The sequence below is a fragment of the Lepidochelys kempii genome, chromosome 18, assembly GCF_965140265.1.
Source record: "Lepidochelys kempii isolate rLepKem1 chromosome 18, rLepKem1.hap2, whole genome shotgun sequence".
Classification (NCBI taxonomy): Eukaryota; Metazoa; Chordata; order Testudines; family Cheloniidae; genus Lepidochelys; species Lepidochelys kempii.
The window spans coordinates 1,850,714-1,868,111 of NC_133273.1; the positions used below are offsets into that span (position 1 = coordinate 1,850,714).

General features: G+C 49.6%; 1 protein-coding gene across 17 annotated transcripts in view; it reads right to left on the reverse strand.

Moving 5' to 3' along the window:
• The window catches only part of EIF4G3 (eukaryotic translation initiation factor 4 gamma 3), a 440,859-nt gene extending 437,699 nt beyond the window's left edge, over positions 1 to 3,160 (reverse strand). For 11 of the 17 annotated variants that reach the window (XM_073316591.1, XM_073316590.1, XM_073316589.1 and 8 more), the window contains exon 1: positions 2,894 to 3,159. In XM_073316591.1, the coding sequence (XP_073172692.1) occupies positions 2,894 to 3,081 (188 nt within the window). In that variant the 5' untranslated portion in view covers positions 3,082 to 3,159. Of the gene's footprint in view, positions 1 to 2,893 lie in introns of all 17 variants that reach the window. The other 6 variants (XM_073316599.1, XM_073316596.1, XM_073316600.1 and 3 more) reach the window with 2 other exon arrangements.
• Positions 3,161 to 17,398: the final 14,238 nt, after the last annotated feature.

Sequence of the window (17,398 nt, forward strand, 5' to 3'; positions counted from 1 at the left end):
AATGGAAGAGAGAACGGAGCATGTGTATATATTACAAACACAGTTTATATAGCTTTAAAGGTTGAGGCATTTTATTAATTAAATAAAAGTCTTCATAACAGAATCAAGTCACTAAAATAAATAATAAAATCCGATCAGATCATTGGTCCTCCTCTAGATTTACACATGTTAAACTCACCTTATTTACCGTATGCTTCTTTCTTTTAGGTCTCTTGTTCTTAGAGCCTAGTCACTTTCATGTGAGGTGACATGATGCAGCACCACTACTGGCTCCTTTTTGACAGAATCAACCACTCTTGCTGTGAGCCCTTTAGACTCCCGTCTAGGATTAATTCACTCTCCTTCCTCTAACACACTCACAAAATGCCTTTGGTCAAATAGCACCACAGAACTTACCAAACATGATGGCATTTTCCAGTTTTAACCTCAAAAGTATATGCCAATCTTGCAAGCCAAACTAAACTAGCATTCATTGAAGTTGGAAATCCCTCCAAGACGCTTTTAATGATTACTTTAAAAGAAAATGCTTTTGAAACTCTAGCACCCTCATGCATTCAGGCAAGCAGAAACCATTTAACTGCCAAGACACAAAAGTATTGTATAACAAGTGGAAAGTTTAAAAAAAAAAAAAAAAAACAACCACCCTATTCAGACAATGCAGCACCTTGCTGGACAGACCTTCAGCTGAGCACTGACTTAAGATGTAAAAGCCAGCCAGCTAGCACATCACTTAAAACTAAGCAAGTTCCCCCAGCAATAGTTTTACATATCACTGACATGCTTACTTAGGAAAAAAAAACATTTAAGACATCCTCACTATTCAGTAAGTACTTTTAAAAATTTCAGTATATTACAAGCTAGCCAAAAATACTAGGACAAATGTAGAGTTTGCCCTTCGGTTACCACTCTTAAGTCTCTAAAGACTTAACTTTGACCCAAACAGATCTGTATCAACAGTCTCCTGATTAAAAAAAAAAAATGGGGGTTAGCAGCAAGAACGACTCTAGAAGTTCAAGAAAAGAGCGGGCCTAACAGATTATGAAAGGCCATTTCTCACCTCAAAATGAAAGTAAGAGTAGTAAACCCATTATATGCTGTATAAGAAATATGTTCTTTGTGTACACATTAGACAGCTCGACCTCTTTATAAAAATATTCTGCATTTCCTTATTTGAAAAATACGGATTAGCACTAACACAAAGCAAAACTAACACTTCCAGCTGACAACCACCAATACAGTCATCTTAGAGCATGAAACATATTGTTAGGTTAACATATTGATAAACATCATTTCACTTCCACTGATTTTCAATGGGGAGCTCTCTTAATACGCTCTCAAAAGTCACTGAAAAATCAATAACTTTTCAGAGACTGTGAATGGATGTGTCATTACACAAAGTAAAACTATTTCCCCATGTTTATTTCCCCCCCACTGCTCCTCAGATGTTCCTGTTAACTGCTGGAAATGGCCCACCTTGATCATCACTACAAAAGGTTTTCTTCCCCTGCCCCCACCGCTCTCCTGCTGGTAATAGCTCATCTTAAGTGATCACTCACCTTACAGTGTGTATAACACCACCCATTTTTTCTTGTTCTGTGTGTATATAAATCTCCCCACTGTATTTTCCACTGAATGCCTCCGATGAAGTGAGCTGTAGCTCAGGAAAGCTTATGCTCAAATAAATTGGTTAGTCTCTAAGGTGCCACAAGTCCTCCTGTTCTTTTTGCAAACACTAGAAATGTAAAACATGTGTATATATACACAAGTTTCAGAGTAACAGCCGTGTTAGTCTGTATTCGCAAAAAGAAAAGGAGTACTTGTGGCACCTTAGAGACTAACCAATTTATTTGAGCATAAGCTTTCGTGAGCTACAGCTCATATACACAGACACAGTACTTTCCTGCTGATCTCTGCAGTATTTACCTCCAGACTTCAGGTCCAGTTGCAGAGAATTAAAGACCTTTAAAACATTCACTGAAAGAAACACTGACCTTTCCTTAAATCACTAACATTTTTGGTGGGTTTCTTATTGAAAATTTCCTCCTCCCACCACAAGCTGCTTTACGGAGAAAGGTGCCTAGTGTGACATTTCCACATTAGATTCACTTCCACTATAAATAATAATCCACTACAAATAATTTAATAAGTTTAAAAAATCCACAATTCAGATTAGCCAGGGAGCTGGGCTCTCTCTTCAACTTAATTTAAAAAACAAAACAAAAAAAACCACCCACTTACCTCAACATGACCCGATATATGTCACAGCACAACTGACATTTATTATTTGCACTACTTCTACTTTGAGGGCAAAGGTTGTAGTCATCCTGTACCTCCCCAAAGAAGGGGGTGAAGTCCCATTAGCTCTCTCCATGAATAGATAGGTATAGCTCACACTGCATTCGTTATTTAAAGTACAGGGGGCTATGACCCCTTCTCACAATACCACTATCAGTAGGCGTAATCCCCAGTTCTCTATATATGAAAAAATATAGCCCCCTCACCACCACTGCAACAGTAGGGGATAAAAGCTCCCATCCCTCCCATAAAAATAAGTGCATGCAACCCCATCTCCACAAGCAAGGGTAAAACCCCCATTCCATACGTATATACAAAGCCCCCTCAGCCCCCCTTCTCTCCACGAAAAAGGGGTTCAGTCCTCCTTCCTTATATACTTCGGGGGTGCACCCCCAACCCTGAAGCAAGCCCCAATTATAGAGATTAGGGATTGCAGTTCCCGTTCCCTGTGAGTGGGGACTCCAGCCCCCGGTACCTCGCTATATCGGGGGGCGCGGCCCCTGCACACCCTCCTCCCTGCGGGGGCTCAGCTCCCGCCACCCATCCCTCCCTGTGAGGGGGCTCAGACCGGGAGGGGCCTGGCCGGTGTAAAGGATACTGTTGGGGCGGCTGGGTCTGTAAGGCCCTGATGTTGGGGTGAGGAGGCGGCGGCGCCACCGCTGCCGCGGCCGGGTGAGGAGGAGCCGCGGGGGGAGGCGGCCCCGCTGCCGCCGCCGCCCCGCTCCCGGGGCCGGTCCCCGCCGCCGCTGAGCCGGGCTTCAGAGCCGCTTTCTGCGGTAAACTCATGGCAAAGCGCAGCCACCAGCCGCTGTGTGCGGGCAGCGGGGCAGGGAGGAGCCGGGCCGGAGGAGCGGGGAGCGGGCCGGGGCACAGCGCGGGGGCGGCCCGGCACCACCGGCCGGTCTCCGTGACAACGCGCCTCCGGGAGGGCCGGGGCGGGGAGAGGGGCCGGCGGGGCCGCTCAAGCCGCGCTGCTCATGGGCCGCCGGCGGCAGGGAGTCTCGGTCCCCCGCCCCGGGGGAAGCGGCGCCCTTCGCGGTGGCGGCTCTCGGGCGATTCCGGCGGATTTTCCTCACTGAAGGAGCGGAGCATCAAACATGGCGCTGCGGCCGCCTCCAGCAGTCCGGCAGGACGGACGCTCGGGCGCCTTCGGACCGCTCCGGAGCCGCTCGCCCCGACGCGTTCGGAAAGCTTCGGACTTTTCCGGAGCCGCTCGGCCTCAGGACTTTCGGAACACTTCGGCTGCTTCCGGAGATCCTCGGCTCCGCCGCCCTCGGGAAACGTCGGGTCACTCCGGACATCCTCGGCGAGGGACCGTCCGGGCCTGTCTGGAAAGCGGCCTGGGGGACTCGGGCGTCGGGCTCGGGCCGTTTCGGAGATCCTCGGGAAGGGAGCGTTCGGCCCCGCGGCCGAGAGGGCTCGGCTCGCTCCGTGAGCGCTCGGCTGTTCGGAGAGATTCGCCAAAGCCCCGCGGAGGAGGGCGGTGGGGCCGCTTCTTCCTCTCGCGGGGGGCCTGTGGAAACCCAGAGAAACTCGCCTTGGGCTGTTCCCGAACTGGGGTCCGCACACAGCAGCCCGGCCTCCCCCTACAACTCAGCCCCGCCCCGCCCCCTTTTCCCCCATAGCTGGGACCCAGTCAGCCCCCACAATCCCCACAGGTGGGCCCCAGCCCAGCCCCCCTTCCACTCTTCAGCTGGGCCCCTGGTCCCCCCACAGCTGCCAGCCCGCCAGCCCCCTGTCCACCCCACAGTGGGGCGCCTGGTCCCCACCTCTGGGCCCCAATCAGCCATCTCATCAGCACCCCGGCTGGGCCCTTCTCCCCACGCAGCTGGGCCCAAGCCCGCCTAGGCTTGCCAGGCACCCAGTTTCTAAACATAGTAGATGACAATTTCCTAACTCAAAAAGTATTGCAGCCGACATGGGAAATTCTATATTAGACCTAAGAATCATAGAATATCAGGGTTGGAAGGGACCCCAGAAGGCCATCTAGTCCAACCCCCTGCTCGAAGCAGGACCAATCCCCAACTAAATCATCCCAGCCAGGGCTTTGTCAAGCCTGATCTTAAAAACCTCTAAGGAAGGAGAATCCACCACCTCCCTAGGTAACGCATTCCAGTGTTTCACCACCCTCCTAGTGAAAAAGTCTTTCCTAATATCCAACCTAAACCTCCCCCACTGCAACTTGAGACCATTACTCCTCGTTCTGTCATCTGCTACCATTGAGAATAGTCTAGAGCCATCCTCTTTGGAACCCCCTTTCAGGTAGTTGAAAGCAGCTATCAAATCCCCCCTCATTCTTCTCTTCCGTAGACTAAATATCCCCAGTTCCCTCAGTCTCTCCTCATAAGTCATGTGTTCCAGTTCCCTAATCATTTTTGTTGCCCTCCGCTGGACTCTTTCAAATTTTTCCACATCCTTCTTGTAAGGTGGGGCCCAAAAGAGGACACAGTACTCCAGATGAAGCCTCACCAGTGTCAAATAGAGGGGAACGATCACGTCCCTTGACCTGCTGGCAATGTTCCTATTTATACATCCCAAAATGCCATTGGCCTTCTTGGCAACAAGGGCACACTGTTGACTCATGTCCAGCTTCTTGTCCACTATAACCCTTAGGTCCTTTTCTGCAGAACTGCTGCCGAGCCATTCGGTCCCCAGTCTGTAGCCGTGCATGGGATTCTTCCGTCCTACGTGCAGGACTCTGCACTTGTCCTTGTTGAACCTCATCAGATTTCTTTTGGCCCAATCCTCTAATTTGTCTAGGTCCCTCTGTATCCTATCCCTACCCTCCAGTGTATCTACCTCTCCTCCCAGTTTAGTGTCATCTGCAGACTTGCTGAGGGTGCAATCCACACCATCCTCCAGATCATTTATGAAGATATTGAAAAAAAACAGCCCGAGGACCAACCCTTGGGGCACTCCGCTTGATACCGGCTGCCAAGTAGACATGAAGCCATTGATCACTACCTGTTGAGCCCAACAATCTAGCCAACTTTCTACCCACCTTATAGTCCATTCATCCAGCCCATACTTCTTTCACTTCCTGGCAAGAATACTGTGGGAGACTGTGTCGAAAGCTTTGCTAAAGTCAAGGAACAACACGTCCACTGCTTTCCCCTCATCCACAGAGCCAGTTATCTCGTCATAGAACGCAATTAGATTAGTCAGCCATGACTTGCCCTTGGTGAATCCATGCTGACTGTTCCTGATCGCTTTCCTCTCCTCTAAGTGCATCAAAATGGATTCCTTGAGGACCTGCTCCATGATTTTTCCAGGGACTGAGGTGAGGCTGACTGGCCTGTAGTTCCCAGGATCCTCCTTCTTCCCTCTTTTAAAGATGGGCACTACATTAGCCTTTTTCCAGTCTTCCAGGACCTCTCCCGATGGCCATGAGTTTTCAAAGATAATGGCCAATGGCTCTGCAATCGCATCCGCCAACTCCTTTAGCACTCTCGGATGCAGCGCATCCGGCCCCATGGACTTGTGCTCGTCCAGCTTTTCTAAATAGTCCTGAACCACTTCTTTCTCCACAGAGGGCTGGTCACCTCCTCCCCATGCTGTACTGCCCAGTGCATAGTAGTCTGGGAGCTGACCTTGTTCGTGAAGACAGAGCAAAAAAAGCACTGAGTACATTAGCTTTTTCCACATCCTCTGTCTTTGTCCTAATAGATAGAGGAACTAATCACAGAAGTAAATGTTAAGGATAGCTTATGTATAAGTGATCATGACTTGATCTTATTTATAGTGTGCAATCAGAATAAAATCCAGGCCAAATCAGCTGGGAGGAAGAATTTAATCACAAATATGTAAATGATAAGAGAGAATCATTGAAGAACACCTTACTAGGTGCCCAAAAAGCTGCAATTGAGAAAGAAGGCTGTGCTGTCTAAAAAACTGAACTGATTTCGAAGGGAAGTGAAGGCACTTGTAAAAACTTATATATAAAAACCAAGCAGAAGAAAGGGGAAGTTGATAGTAATGACTATATATCAGACTTTAAGAATCACAGAAGATTGATAAGAGAAACCAAGGGACACAAGGAGAAATATATGACCAGCAGAGTTAAGGACAATAAAGAGTTTATTAAATATGTTAAGAACAAAAATAACCTAGACAATGGTACTGGTCCATTACTACATGGAAATGGTAGATTTATTAATAATAATGCAGAAATGCCAGAGATTTTCAATAAATATTTCTGTTCTATATTTGGGGAAAAACAGATGATGCAGTCTCATCATGTGGTGATGATAACACTCTTTTCATTCCACTAGTATCTCTGGAAGATGTTAAACAGAAGCTTTTAAAGTTATATTTTTTTTAAAAAATTAATTTTTAAATCAGCAGGTCCGGATAACTTGCATCCAAGAGTTTTAAAAGAGCTGACTTAGGTGCTCACTCGACCATCAATGATGATTTTCAATAAGTCTTGGAGCACTGGGGAAGTTCCAGAACACTGGAAGAGAGCTAATGTTGTGCCAATTTTTTAAAAGGGTAAACAGGATGATGTGGATAATTATAGGCCTATCAGCCTGACATTGATCCCAGGCAAGATAATGGAGTGGCGACAGGACTTGATTAATAATGAACTAAAGGAGGATAACATAATTAACGCAAATCAACCTAGATTTATGGAAAATAGATCCTGTCAAACTAACTTGATATATTTTTTTATGAGATCACAAGTTTGGTGGAAAACGTAATAGAGTTGATATAATATACTTAGACTTCTGTAAGGCATTTGACTTGGAGCTGCATGGCATTTTGATAAAAAATTAGAATGATATAAAATTAACATGTCACGTATAAAATGGATTTAAAACTGTCCAACTGATAGGTCTCAAAATGTAACTGAACAGGGAATCATCATTGAGCAAGGCTGTTTCAAAAAGGGATTCCAGGTGGATCAGTTCTAGGCCTTATACTATTTAACATTTTTATCACTGACCTGGAAGAAAACATAAAATCATCACTGATAAAGTTTGGAGATGACATGAAAATTGGGAAAGTGGTAAATAATGAAGAGGACAGGTCATTGATACAGAGTGATCTGGATTACTTGGTAAACTGAGCGCAGGCAAACAATAAGCATTTTAATATGGCTAAATGTAAATGTATACACCTGGAAACAAAGAATGTGGGCTAAATTTACAGGACAGGGGACTCTATCCTGGGAACCAGTGACTCTGAAAATAATTTGGGACTTGAGGTGGATAATCAGCTGAACATGAGCTCCTAGTGCAACGCTGTGGCCAAAAGAGTTAATGCAATCCTGGGATGCATAAACAGGAATCTTGAGTAGCAACACAGATGTTATTTTACCTCTGTATTTGGCACTGGTACAACCACTGTTGGAATACTGTGTCCTGTTCTGCTGTCCACAGTTCAGGAAGGATATTAATGAATTGGAGAGGGTTCAGAGAAGAATGATGAGAAAATGGTTAAAATATTAGAAAACATGCCTGGAAGTGATAGACTCAAATAATTCAATCTATTTAGCTTAACAAAAAGAAGGTTAAAGAGTGACTTGATTATGGTCTATAACAGAGGTGGGCAAACTTTTTGGCCTGAGGGCCACATCGAGGTTCCAAAACTGTATGGAAGGCCATGTAGGAAAGGCTGTGCCTCCCCAAATAGCTTGACTCCCGCCCCCTATCCACCCCCTCCCACTTCCCGCCCCAACCGCCCCCCCCGGGACCCCACCCCCATCCAACCCCCCCTGCTCCTTGGCCCCTGACTGCCCCGACCCCTATCGACACCCCCGCCCCCTGACAGCCCCGCCCGGGACTCCCACGCCTATCCAACCCCCCCCCCCCCCCATTCCCCATCCCCTGACCGCCCCCACCACCAGAACCTCTGCCCCATCCAACCGCCCCCTGTCCCCTGACTGCCCCCCAGAACCCCCTGTCCCTTATCCAACCTCCACCTCTCCCTGCCCCCTTACCATGCCGCTCAGAGCACCAGGACTGGCAGACGCGCCGCCTGGCTGGAGCCAGCCACGCCGCCGTGCAGTCTCTCGCAGACGCGCTGCCTGGCAGGAGCTTGCAGCCTCACCACCCAGAGCGCTGGTGGCACAGCGAGCTGAGGCTGCGCAGGAGCGGGGACAGCATGGGAGGGGCTGGGGGCTAGCATCCCCAGCCGGGAGCTCAAAGGCCAGGCAGGAGGGTCCCACGGGCCAAATGTGGCCCGTGGGCCACAGTTTGCCCACCTCTAGTCTATAAGTACCTACATGGGGAACAAATATCTAATAATGGGCTCTTCAGTGTAACAGAGAAGGGTATATAAAGATCGAATGGCTGGGACTTGAAGCTAGGCAAATTCAGACTGGTTTTAAGGTGTACACTTTTAATGGTTAAAGTAATCATTGGAACAATTTACCAGCACTGATCATTTTAAAATCAAGATTGGATGCTTTTCTAAAAGATCTGCTCTATGAATTATTGTGGGGAAGTTCTATGGCCGCTGTATAAGAAATCAGACTAGATGGCCTTAGAATCTATAAGGTACCTATGGAATTCCCTTTAGCTACAAGAAGTGAAATGAAATTAATAGGCAGCAGGTTTAAAACAAACAAAAGGAAGTATTTTTTCACACAATGCACAGTCAACTTGTGGAACTCCTTGCCAGAGGATGTTGTGAAGGCCAAGACTATAACAGGGTTCAAAAAAGAACTGATAAGTTCATGGAGGATAGGTCCATCAATGGCTATTAGCCAAGATGGACAGGGATGGTGTCCCTAGCCTCTGTTTGCCAGAAGCTGGGAATGGGTGTCAGGGGATGGATCACTCAATGATTACCTGTTCTGTTCATTCCCTGTGGGGCAAATAGCATTGGCCACTGTCGGAAGATAGGATACTAGGCTAGATGGACCTTTGGTCTGACCCAATATGGCCGTTCTTATGTTCTTAAGTGGAGAGGGAAGTGGAGGCCCTACAGGAATATAATTGAAGCCACAATTTCTAAAGTCTGGCTCTGGTTATAGCAAAGTTATGCTTATGCTTCAAGTCATCCTGTATGAAAGCTGACTTCACTATATGCAGGTTTGAGCAAGCTGTATATATATATATGAGACATGAACATAAACATGCGTGTAAAATCTTCAGAAGATATGCAGAGAGCTTGGAAGTAGACGAGAGCCCATTTTTTCTTAATAACAAACTATTTATTACATGCGTGAAGCTTACCCTGTCCCCATACAACCCTCCTCCACCTTTCCCCCCCACCAACCAGCCTGTTATTCCTTGCCCTATAACGGACCTCCAGAGAAAAAAATTTGTAAAAAAATTCCTCCCTCCCTCCCTCCATGAAATGAACGGTCTGCTAAACCCAGGGTTTTGAGTTCTATCTTTGAGGCGGCCATTGTGTTTCTCCTTGATGCAAAGCCACCCCCTTTGTTCATTTTAATTCCCTGTAAGCCAACCTTGTAAGCCATGTTGTCAGTCACCCCTCCCTCCGTCAGAGCAACAGCAGACAATCGTTTTGAGCCTTTTTTCAGCGCAGATGCCATAGCACTGGGAACATGGAGCCTGCTGAGATCACCGTGGCAATTATGAGCACTATAAACACCGCGCGCATTATCCAGCAGGATATGCAGAACCATAGCCTACAAGAAAAGCGAAACCAGGCAAGGAGGAGGCGACTGCAGCGCGGTGACGAGAGTGATGAAGACATGGACATAGACGTCTCACAAAGTACGGGCCCCTGCAGTATGCACATCATGGTGTCAGTTGGGCAGGTTCATGGCATGGAACGCCGATTCTGGGCCCGGGAAACAAGCACAGAGTGGTGGGACCACATAGTGTTGCAGGTCTGGGACGATTCCCAGTGGCTGCGAAACTTTCGCATGCGTAAGGGCGTTTTCATGGAACTTTGTGACTTGCTTTCCCCTGCCCTGAAGCGCAAAAATACTAAGGTTTCAGAGTAACAGCCGTGTTAGTCTGTATTCGCAAAAAGAAAAGGAGTACTTGTGGCACCTTAGAGACTAACCAATTTATTTGAGCATGAGCTTTCGTGAGCTACAGCTCACTTCATCGGATGCATGCCGTGGAAACTGCAGCAGACTTTATATATACACAGAGAATATGAAACAATACCTCCTCCCACCCCACTGTCCAGCTGGTAATAGCTTATCTAAAGTGATCATCAGGTGGGCCATTTCCAGCACAAATCCAGGTTTTCTCACCCTCCACCCCCCCACACAAATTCACTCTCCTGCTGGTGATAGCCCATCCAAAGTGACAACTCTTTACACAATGTGCATGATAATCAAGTTGGGCCATTTCCTGCACAAATCCAGGTTCTCTCACCCCCTCACCCCCCTCCCAAAAACCACACACACAAACTCACTCTCCTGCTGGTAATAGCTCATCCAAACTGACCACTCTCCAAGTTTAAATCCAAGTTAAACCAGAACATCTGGGGGGATCTGGATCTGGAGACCAATGAACATGAAAGGCTTCTGAGAGGGATCCCAGGCTTACGTCTCCTTGGGTGGGTTCGGGGGGTACTGGGTCCAGGTCCAGGGTGATAAACAGATCCTGGCTGTTGGGCAAACCGGTTTCTCTGCTTCCTTGCTGTGAGCTATCTACAATCTCCTCCTCATCATCATCTTCCTTGTCCCCAAAACCCGCTTCCATGTTGCCTCCCACTTCTTGGATGGAGTCGAAGCACAGGGTTGGGATAGATTCATAGATACTAAGGTCAGAAGGGACCATTATGATCGTCTAGTCTGACCTCTTCACAACGCAGGCCACAGAATCTCACCCACCCACTCCTGTGAAAAACCTCACCTATGTCTGAGCTATTGAAGTCCTCAAATCATGGTTTAAAGACTTCAAGGAGCAGAGAAACCCGTGGCCCATGCTACAGAGGAAGGCAAAAAACCTCCAGGGCCTCTTCCAGTCTGCCCTGGAGGAAAATTCCTTCCCGACCCCAAATATGGCGATCAGCTAAACCCTGAGCATATGGGCAAGATTCACCAGCCAAATACTATAGAAAATTCTTTCCTGGGTAACTCAGATCCCACCCCATCTAACATCCCATCACGGGCCATTAGGTTGCATCCCCTAGAACGGCATGCAGCTCATCATAGAAGTGGCATGTCTGGGGCTCTGAACCAGAGCAGCCGTTTGCCTCTCTGGTTTTTTGGTAGGCTTGCCTGAGCTCCTTAATTTTCACGCGGCACTGCTGCAGGTCCCTGTTATAGCCTCTGTCCTTCATGCCTTCATGTCCTTCTTGTAGTGTGGGGCCCAAAACTGGACACAGTACTCCAGATGAGGCCTCACCAATGTCGAATAGAGGGGAACGATCACATCTCTCGATCTGCTGGCAATGCACCTACTTATACATCCCAAAATGCCATTGGCCTTCTTGGCAACAAGGGCACACTGTTGACTCATGTCCAGCTTCTCATCCACTGAACCCCCTAGGTCCTTTTCTGCAGAACTACTGCCTAGCCATTCGGTCCCTAGTCTGTAGCGGTGCATGGGATTCTTCCATCCTAAGTGCAGGACTCTGCACTTGTCCTTGTTGAACCTCATCAGATTTCTTTTGACCCAATCCTCTAATTTGCCTAGGTCCCTCTCTATTCTATCCCTACCCTCCAGCGTATCTACCTCTCCTCCCAGTTCAGCTTTTCTAAATAGTCCCGAGCCACTTCTTTCTCCTCAGAGGGCTGGTCACCTCCTCCCCATTTTATTTCTTATTGGCTTGTGGATTCCTCTGTGCTAACCCCAGATGCTTTCGTTTGCTTGTAACCTTTAAGCTGAACCCACAAGAAAGCTATTTTTGGTGCTTGGTTTTTGAAATTGTTCTTTTAAAATCTAACATAAGCCTAAGTTCCAGATGTATTTTCTTTCTTTTTGTTTTTAATAAATTTCACCTTTTTAAGAACAGGACTGGATTTTTGGTGTCCTAAGAAATTTGTGCATGTTTTTTGATTAGCTGGTAGCCACAGCTAATTTCCTTTGTTTTCTTTCTCAGCTCTTCCCCTGAGAGTGGGGTGGGGTGAAAGGGCTTGAGGGTGCCCCACAGGGAGGAATTCCAAAGTGCTCATTCTAGGGTTCAAAGGGTTTTTTTTTTTTGCATTTGGGTGGTGGCAGCGTTTACCAAGCCAAGGTCAAAGAAAAGCTGTAACCCTGGGAGTTTAACACAAGCCTGGAGTGGCCAGTATTAATTTTTAAAATCCTTGCAGGCCCCACTTCTGCACTTGGACTGACAGAGTTGGGATTCAGCCTTAGCATGGGTGATGGGGCATCCTCCTGCTGTGAAGGAGGGTGTGGCGGGGGTGCCGCCGGGTGTGGGAGAAGGCCTGCCCCATGAGGAGTTTTCCCTCCATTGTGTCACCCCACTGCTACCGCCCCGAATCCCCGTGCCATCGCCCTTGCCTCCCGGCCTGACCCCTGCTAGCCAGCCTGCAGATGACACCATGGAGGGCTGGGTCTGGTACAGGGGAAGCGGGTCAAGCGGAAGGCTCAGGCTCAGCTCCTCCCCTCCGATGTGCTGTGTAAGACCAGGAAGGGGGCCATAGATGCCGAGGCTTCTGCCTTGTCCCCAAGTGAGTTCCATCCACCAGAGTCAGCTGGGAAAGATGTGGCAGCAATGGGGGCAGCACTGCCCCTCTTCTGGAGTGCCTCCTTCAGGGGGCCTCTGATGGAGCCTCTCCTGCCTCCTTGCCACCTAAGCTCCAAGGCGAGTGTCACTTTGGGTGCCAGCGAGGGTCCCCCCAACCCTCCCTATGGTGCCCATCACTTTCGCTACACTAAACACCTAGGGCTATAGGGTGGGTCTCTGCAGATGCCAGGTGCTCCCCTTCCTTCAGGAAGGGGGGTACTCTGTGGTTTTCCTGCAGGAGACCCATATGGATCCAGCTGCCGAAGCAAGTTGGTGGCTGGAGTTGGGGGACAGGGTCTATTCTAGCCACCTCACAGCTCATATGGCTGGAGTGGCTACCCTATTCTCCCCCGAACTACAGACCAAGGTGCTGGGGGTTGCCAAGGCTGTGTCAGGCTGCCTGCTGCACCTCCGGGTCTGCATGGAGGGCCTGGTGGTGAATCTCATCAACATTTATGCCCTGACATCAGACCCAGAATGGCTGCGATTTTTTCAACAGGCATCTGCCTTCCTCAGCTTTTTGGATCCTCATGAGTGCCTGGCCCTGTGTGGGGACTTTAACACCAACCTTGAGGAGCAGGACTGCTCGGGGACCAAGCGGTGTCTGGCTGTTGCGGATGTCCTCCGGGAGATTGTCAACCATCATTCTCTGATGGATGTCTGGCGCGATCACCACCCAGACGACCTGTTGACATTCACCTTTGTCCGGGTGGTGGCCCATCGGTCGTGCCACTCCCGGTTGGACTGCATTTACTTATCATGCTGTCACCATTCATGGGCCCATTCCTCCAGCATCTGGTGACCATGACAGCCTTTCTCAGCGCGGAGAGGCTGGGGCTGGCCTATTGGCACTTTAATAACAGCTTGCTGGAGGATGTGGGTTTTGTGGTGTCCTTCCAGGAGTTCTGGCCAGCCTGGCAAGGACAGAGGCATGCCTTTCCCTCAGTGCAGCGGTGGTGGGACCTGGGGAAGGTGTGCGCCTGGCTCTTCTGCTGTGACTACACCCTGGGTGCCAGCTGGAGGAGGGATGCGACGATAGAGCAGATGGAACAGGAGGTCTTAGGGGTGGTGAGGCATCTGGCTGCCAGCCCTGAGGATCCATCCCTCTGTGGAGCGTGCTGGGAGAAGCTGGAGGAGCTCCAAGCCCTTGAGGATCATCAGGCCCAGGGTGCCTTTCTTCGATCCTGCATCTACTTCCTTCGGGAGATGGACCACGGCTTCTGCTTCTTCTATGCCCTGGAGAAAAAGAGGGGGGCTAAGAAGCACATCACCTGCCTTCTGGAAGAGGATGGCATCCACCTCACGGATCCAGAGGAGATGCACAGGAGGGCCAGGGCCTTCTATGTGAGCCTTTTCTCCCTGAATCCGACCGATCCTGATGCTTGAAGAGTGCTCTGGGATGGACTCCCAATGGTCAGCGCAGGCAACCGGGATTGGCTAGAGCTGCCTCTTACTCTGGCCGAACTCCCGCATGCCCATGAATAAATACCCAGGCATGGATGGGCTGACCGTGGAGTACTACCATGTGTTCTAGGACTTCCTCAGCCCAGACCTTGACACTATCTGGGTCAAGTCCTTGGAGAGCAGGGTCCTTCTCCTGTCATGCAGGTGAATCATGCTCACCTTTTTTCCAAAGAAGGGGAATCCCCGTGACCTTTGAAATTGGTGTCCCATCTCGCTCCTCAGCACAGACTATAAGGTCGTAGTGAAGGCCATCTCACTGTGGCTCGGGTCCGTGCTTGCGGACGTGGTCCACCCTGACCAGACCTACACCATCCTGGACCATACCATATTTGATAATCTGTACTTGGTCAGGGATCCTTGGAGCTCAGGTCTAGGGATGGTCTGTCATTCGCCCTTCTGTCCCTGGATCAGGAGAAGATGTTCTACAGGGTGGATCATGGGTATCTCCTAGGCACTCTGTGGGTATTCAGCTTCAGACCCCAGTTCATGGGTTATCTCCAGGTACTGTACATCAGCTTCGTGCGTGGGGTGCGTCAGGGGTATCTGTAGTCAGGCCAGCTGTATGCTCTGGTGACCGAGCCCTTCCTCTGTCTCCTCTGCCGAAGGTTGATGGGGTTGGTGCTTTGGGAGCCGGAGCTGCAGTTGGTCCTATCAGCACATGCCGACAACGTGCTCCTCGTGGTCCAGGACCCAGGCCACCCGGTGCAGGTGGAGGCTTGCCAGGCCATCTACTCAGTGGCCTCCTCCGCCCGGATCAACTGGGTCAAGAACTCTGATCTGGTGGTCGGGGATGGGTGGCAGGCGAGCTCCCTCCCACCTGCGCTTCAAGCCATCCAGTGGAACATGGGTCCACTGCTCTATCTTGGCATTTACCTTTCTGCCACGCATCCGTCTCCGCTGGAGAACTGGCTGGGGTTGGAGGGCAGGATGTCTGTCATAAATATAAAGGGAAGGGTAACAACCTTTATGTATACAGTAACATCAAATCCCTCCTGGCCAGAGGTACAGAATCACTTACCTGTAAGGGGTTAATCAGTTCCATTAAACTAGTTGGCACCTGACCAGAAGGACCAATGGGGACAGAAGATACTTTGTGCTCTTTTGTTGTGTGCCCTCTCGAACAGAGAGAGGGACCAGGGCAGGAAAAAACATCTCCTAAGAAGATCCTGAAATGATACATCTAAAATTACAGAAATTGTAAGTAATAGCAAGGAAATGTGTTAGATTATCTTTTGTTTTAGCTTGTGAATTTTCCCTATGCTAAGAGGTAATTTTATTCCTATTTTGTAACTGGGAAGCAGAATCAGAGGGGAATCCTCTGGGTTTTAAATCTTTTTATTTACCCTGTAAAGTTATCTTCCATTCTGATTTTGCAGGTGTGATTCTTTTACTTTTTTTTTAAAGTAAAATTCTCTTTTAAAAACCTGATTGATTTTCAGTGTCCTAAAACCCAGGAATTTGGTTTGTGCTCATTTTGTTAACCTATCGGTTGATATATTATTCTAAAGCCTCCCAAGGAATGGAGGTGAAGGAGTGTGGGGGGGATATTTGGGAGGGGATAAGGCTCCAAGTGGCCCCTCCCTGAATGTTTGGTTAAATCACTTGGTGGTTGCAGCAATACCATACAAGGACAAGGAAAGGAATTTGCGCCTTGGGGAAGTTTTTAACCTAAAATGGTGGAATATAAGCTTAGAGGGTCTTTCATGCGGGTCCCCACATCTGTACCCCAAAGTTCAGAATAGGGAGGGAACCCTGACATGAGCGGCTGCAGATGTGGACAGGACTACTCCGGTGCCTCTCCTTGTGGGGGAGGGCACTGGTGCTCAACCAGCTAGTCCTATCCATGCTTTGGCACTGGCTCAACACTCTGGTCCCAGCCCCGGGTTTCCTGGCTCATCCCCAGAGGCTGGTTCTGGGGTTCCTTTGGCCAAGACTGCACTGGGTCTCTGCAGGGGTCCTCCACCTGCCCCTGGAAGAGGGAGAACAGGGCCTGAAGTGCTTGCACACTCAGGTCCACGTCTTCTGCCTCCAGGCCCTGCAAAGACTCCTTTATGGTGCAGGTTGTCTGGCAAAGAGAATGTTGGCGCACGCCTTCCTGCACAGCTTCCGAGGTTTCCAATACGACTGGCAGCTCCTTTATCTCCCATCTGAGGGGTCTTCCACAAGACCTCTTCGGGCTGCCAGTCTTCTATGAGGACCTCCTCCAGACCCGGAAACTGGTCTTGGCAACCAGGTCCATGACGGCTACCAAGGGGGCAGATCTCCTCGCGGAGCCCCTGGTACACAACCCTCAGCTCCATGTGCAGGTGGCAGAGTCCCGCTTGGTGCAACAGAGGCTGGTCCTGGCAGAAGTCACCAGACTCGGAGACCTCCTGGACTGTGACTGGGGAGACTGTCTGGATCCCCTGACACTCGCTCAGTCATGGGGCTCTCCGGCTCTCGTACTCCCCAGCGCGTACTTCAGGAGGTGAGGCCGCTTTACCGCCCACTGATCATTCTTACCTCGATGGGGTCCTGAGAGAGGACCTACACCCTACACCCCAGGCCCTCCGGACCTTTTCATTGGGCCCCTGCCCTGGGGACCCACCCAGCCACCCAACCCCTTCACCATGAGCTGCAGCCAGCTCGTTTCCGGACTGCGCCAAGGAAACATCTGTACATGCTTGTGCTCCACACCCTTCATATCCTCACCCTTGCATCCCACCCTGTCACAAAGAGGTGGGACCTCCTACCACCTTTGGAGGGTGAGGAACCCTGGAGGGCCAGCCTATACTCCACCCTAGTTCTGAAGCCCGTTGGGATATCAGTTGGAAGCTCCTTCACGGAACCGTAAGCACAGGCATTTTCTTGGAGTGGTTCATCCCCATCCTGGACACCTGCCCCTTTTGCGGCATGAGGGAGACCCTAGTGCATGTGTATCTGGAGTGCTCCAGGTTGCAGCCCCTATTCCAGCTCCTCCAGAACCTCCTGCTGAGGTTCTGGCTGCACTTCTCCCCAACTTGTTTATATTTGCACACCCTATCTGTGGCCC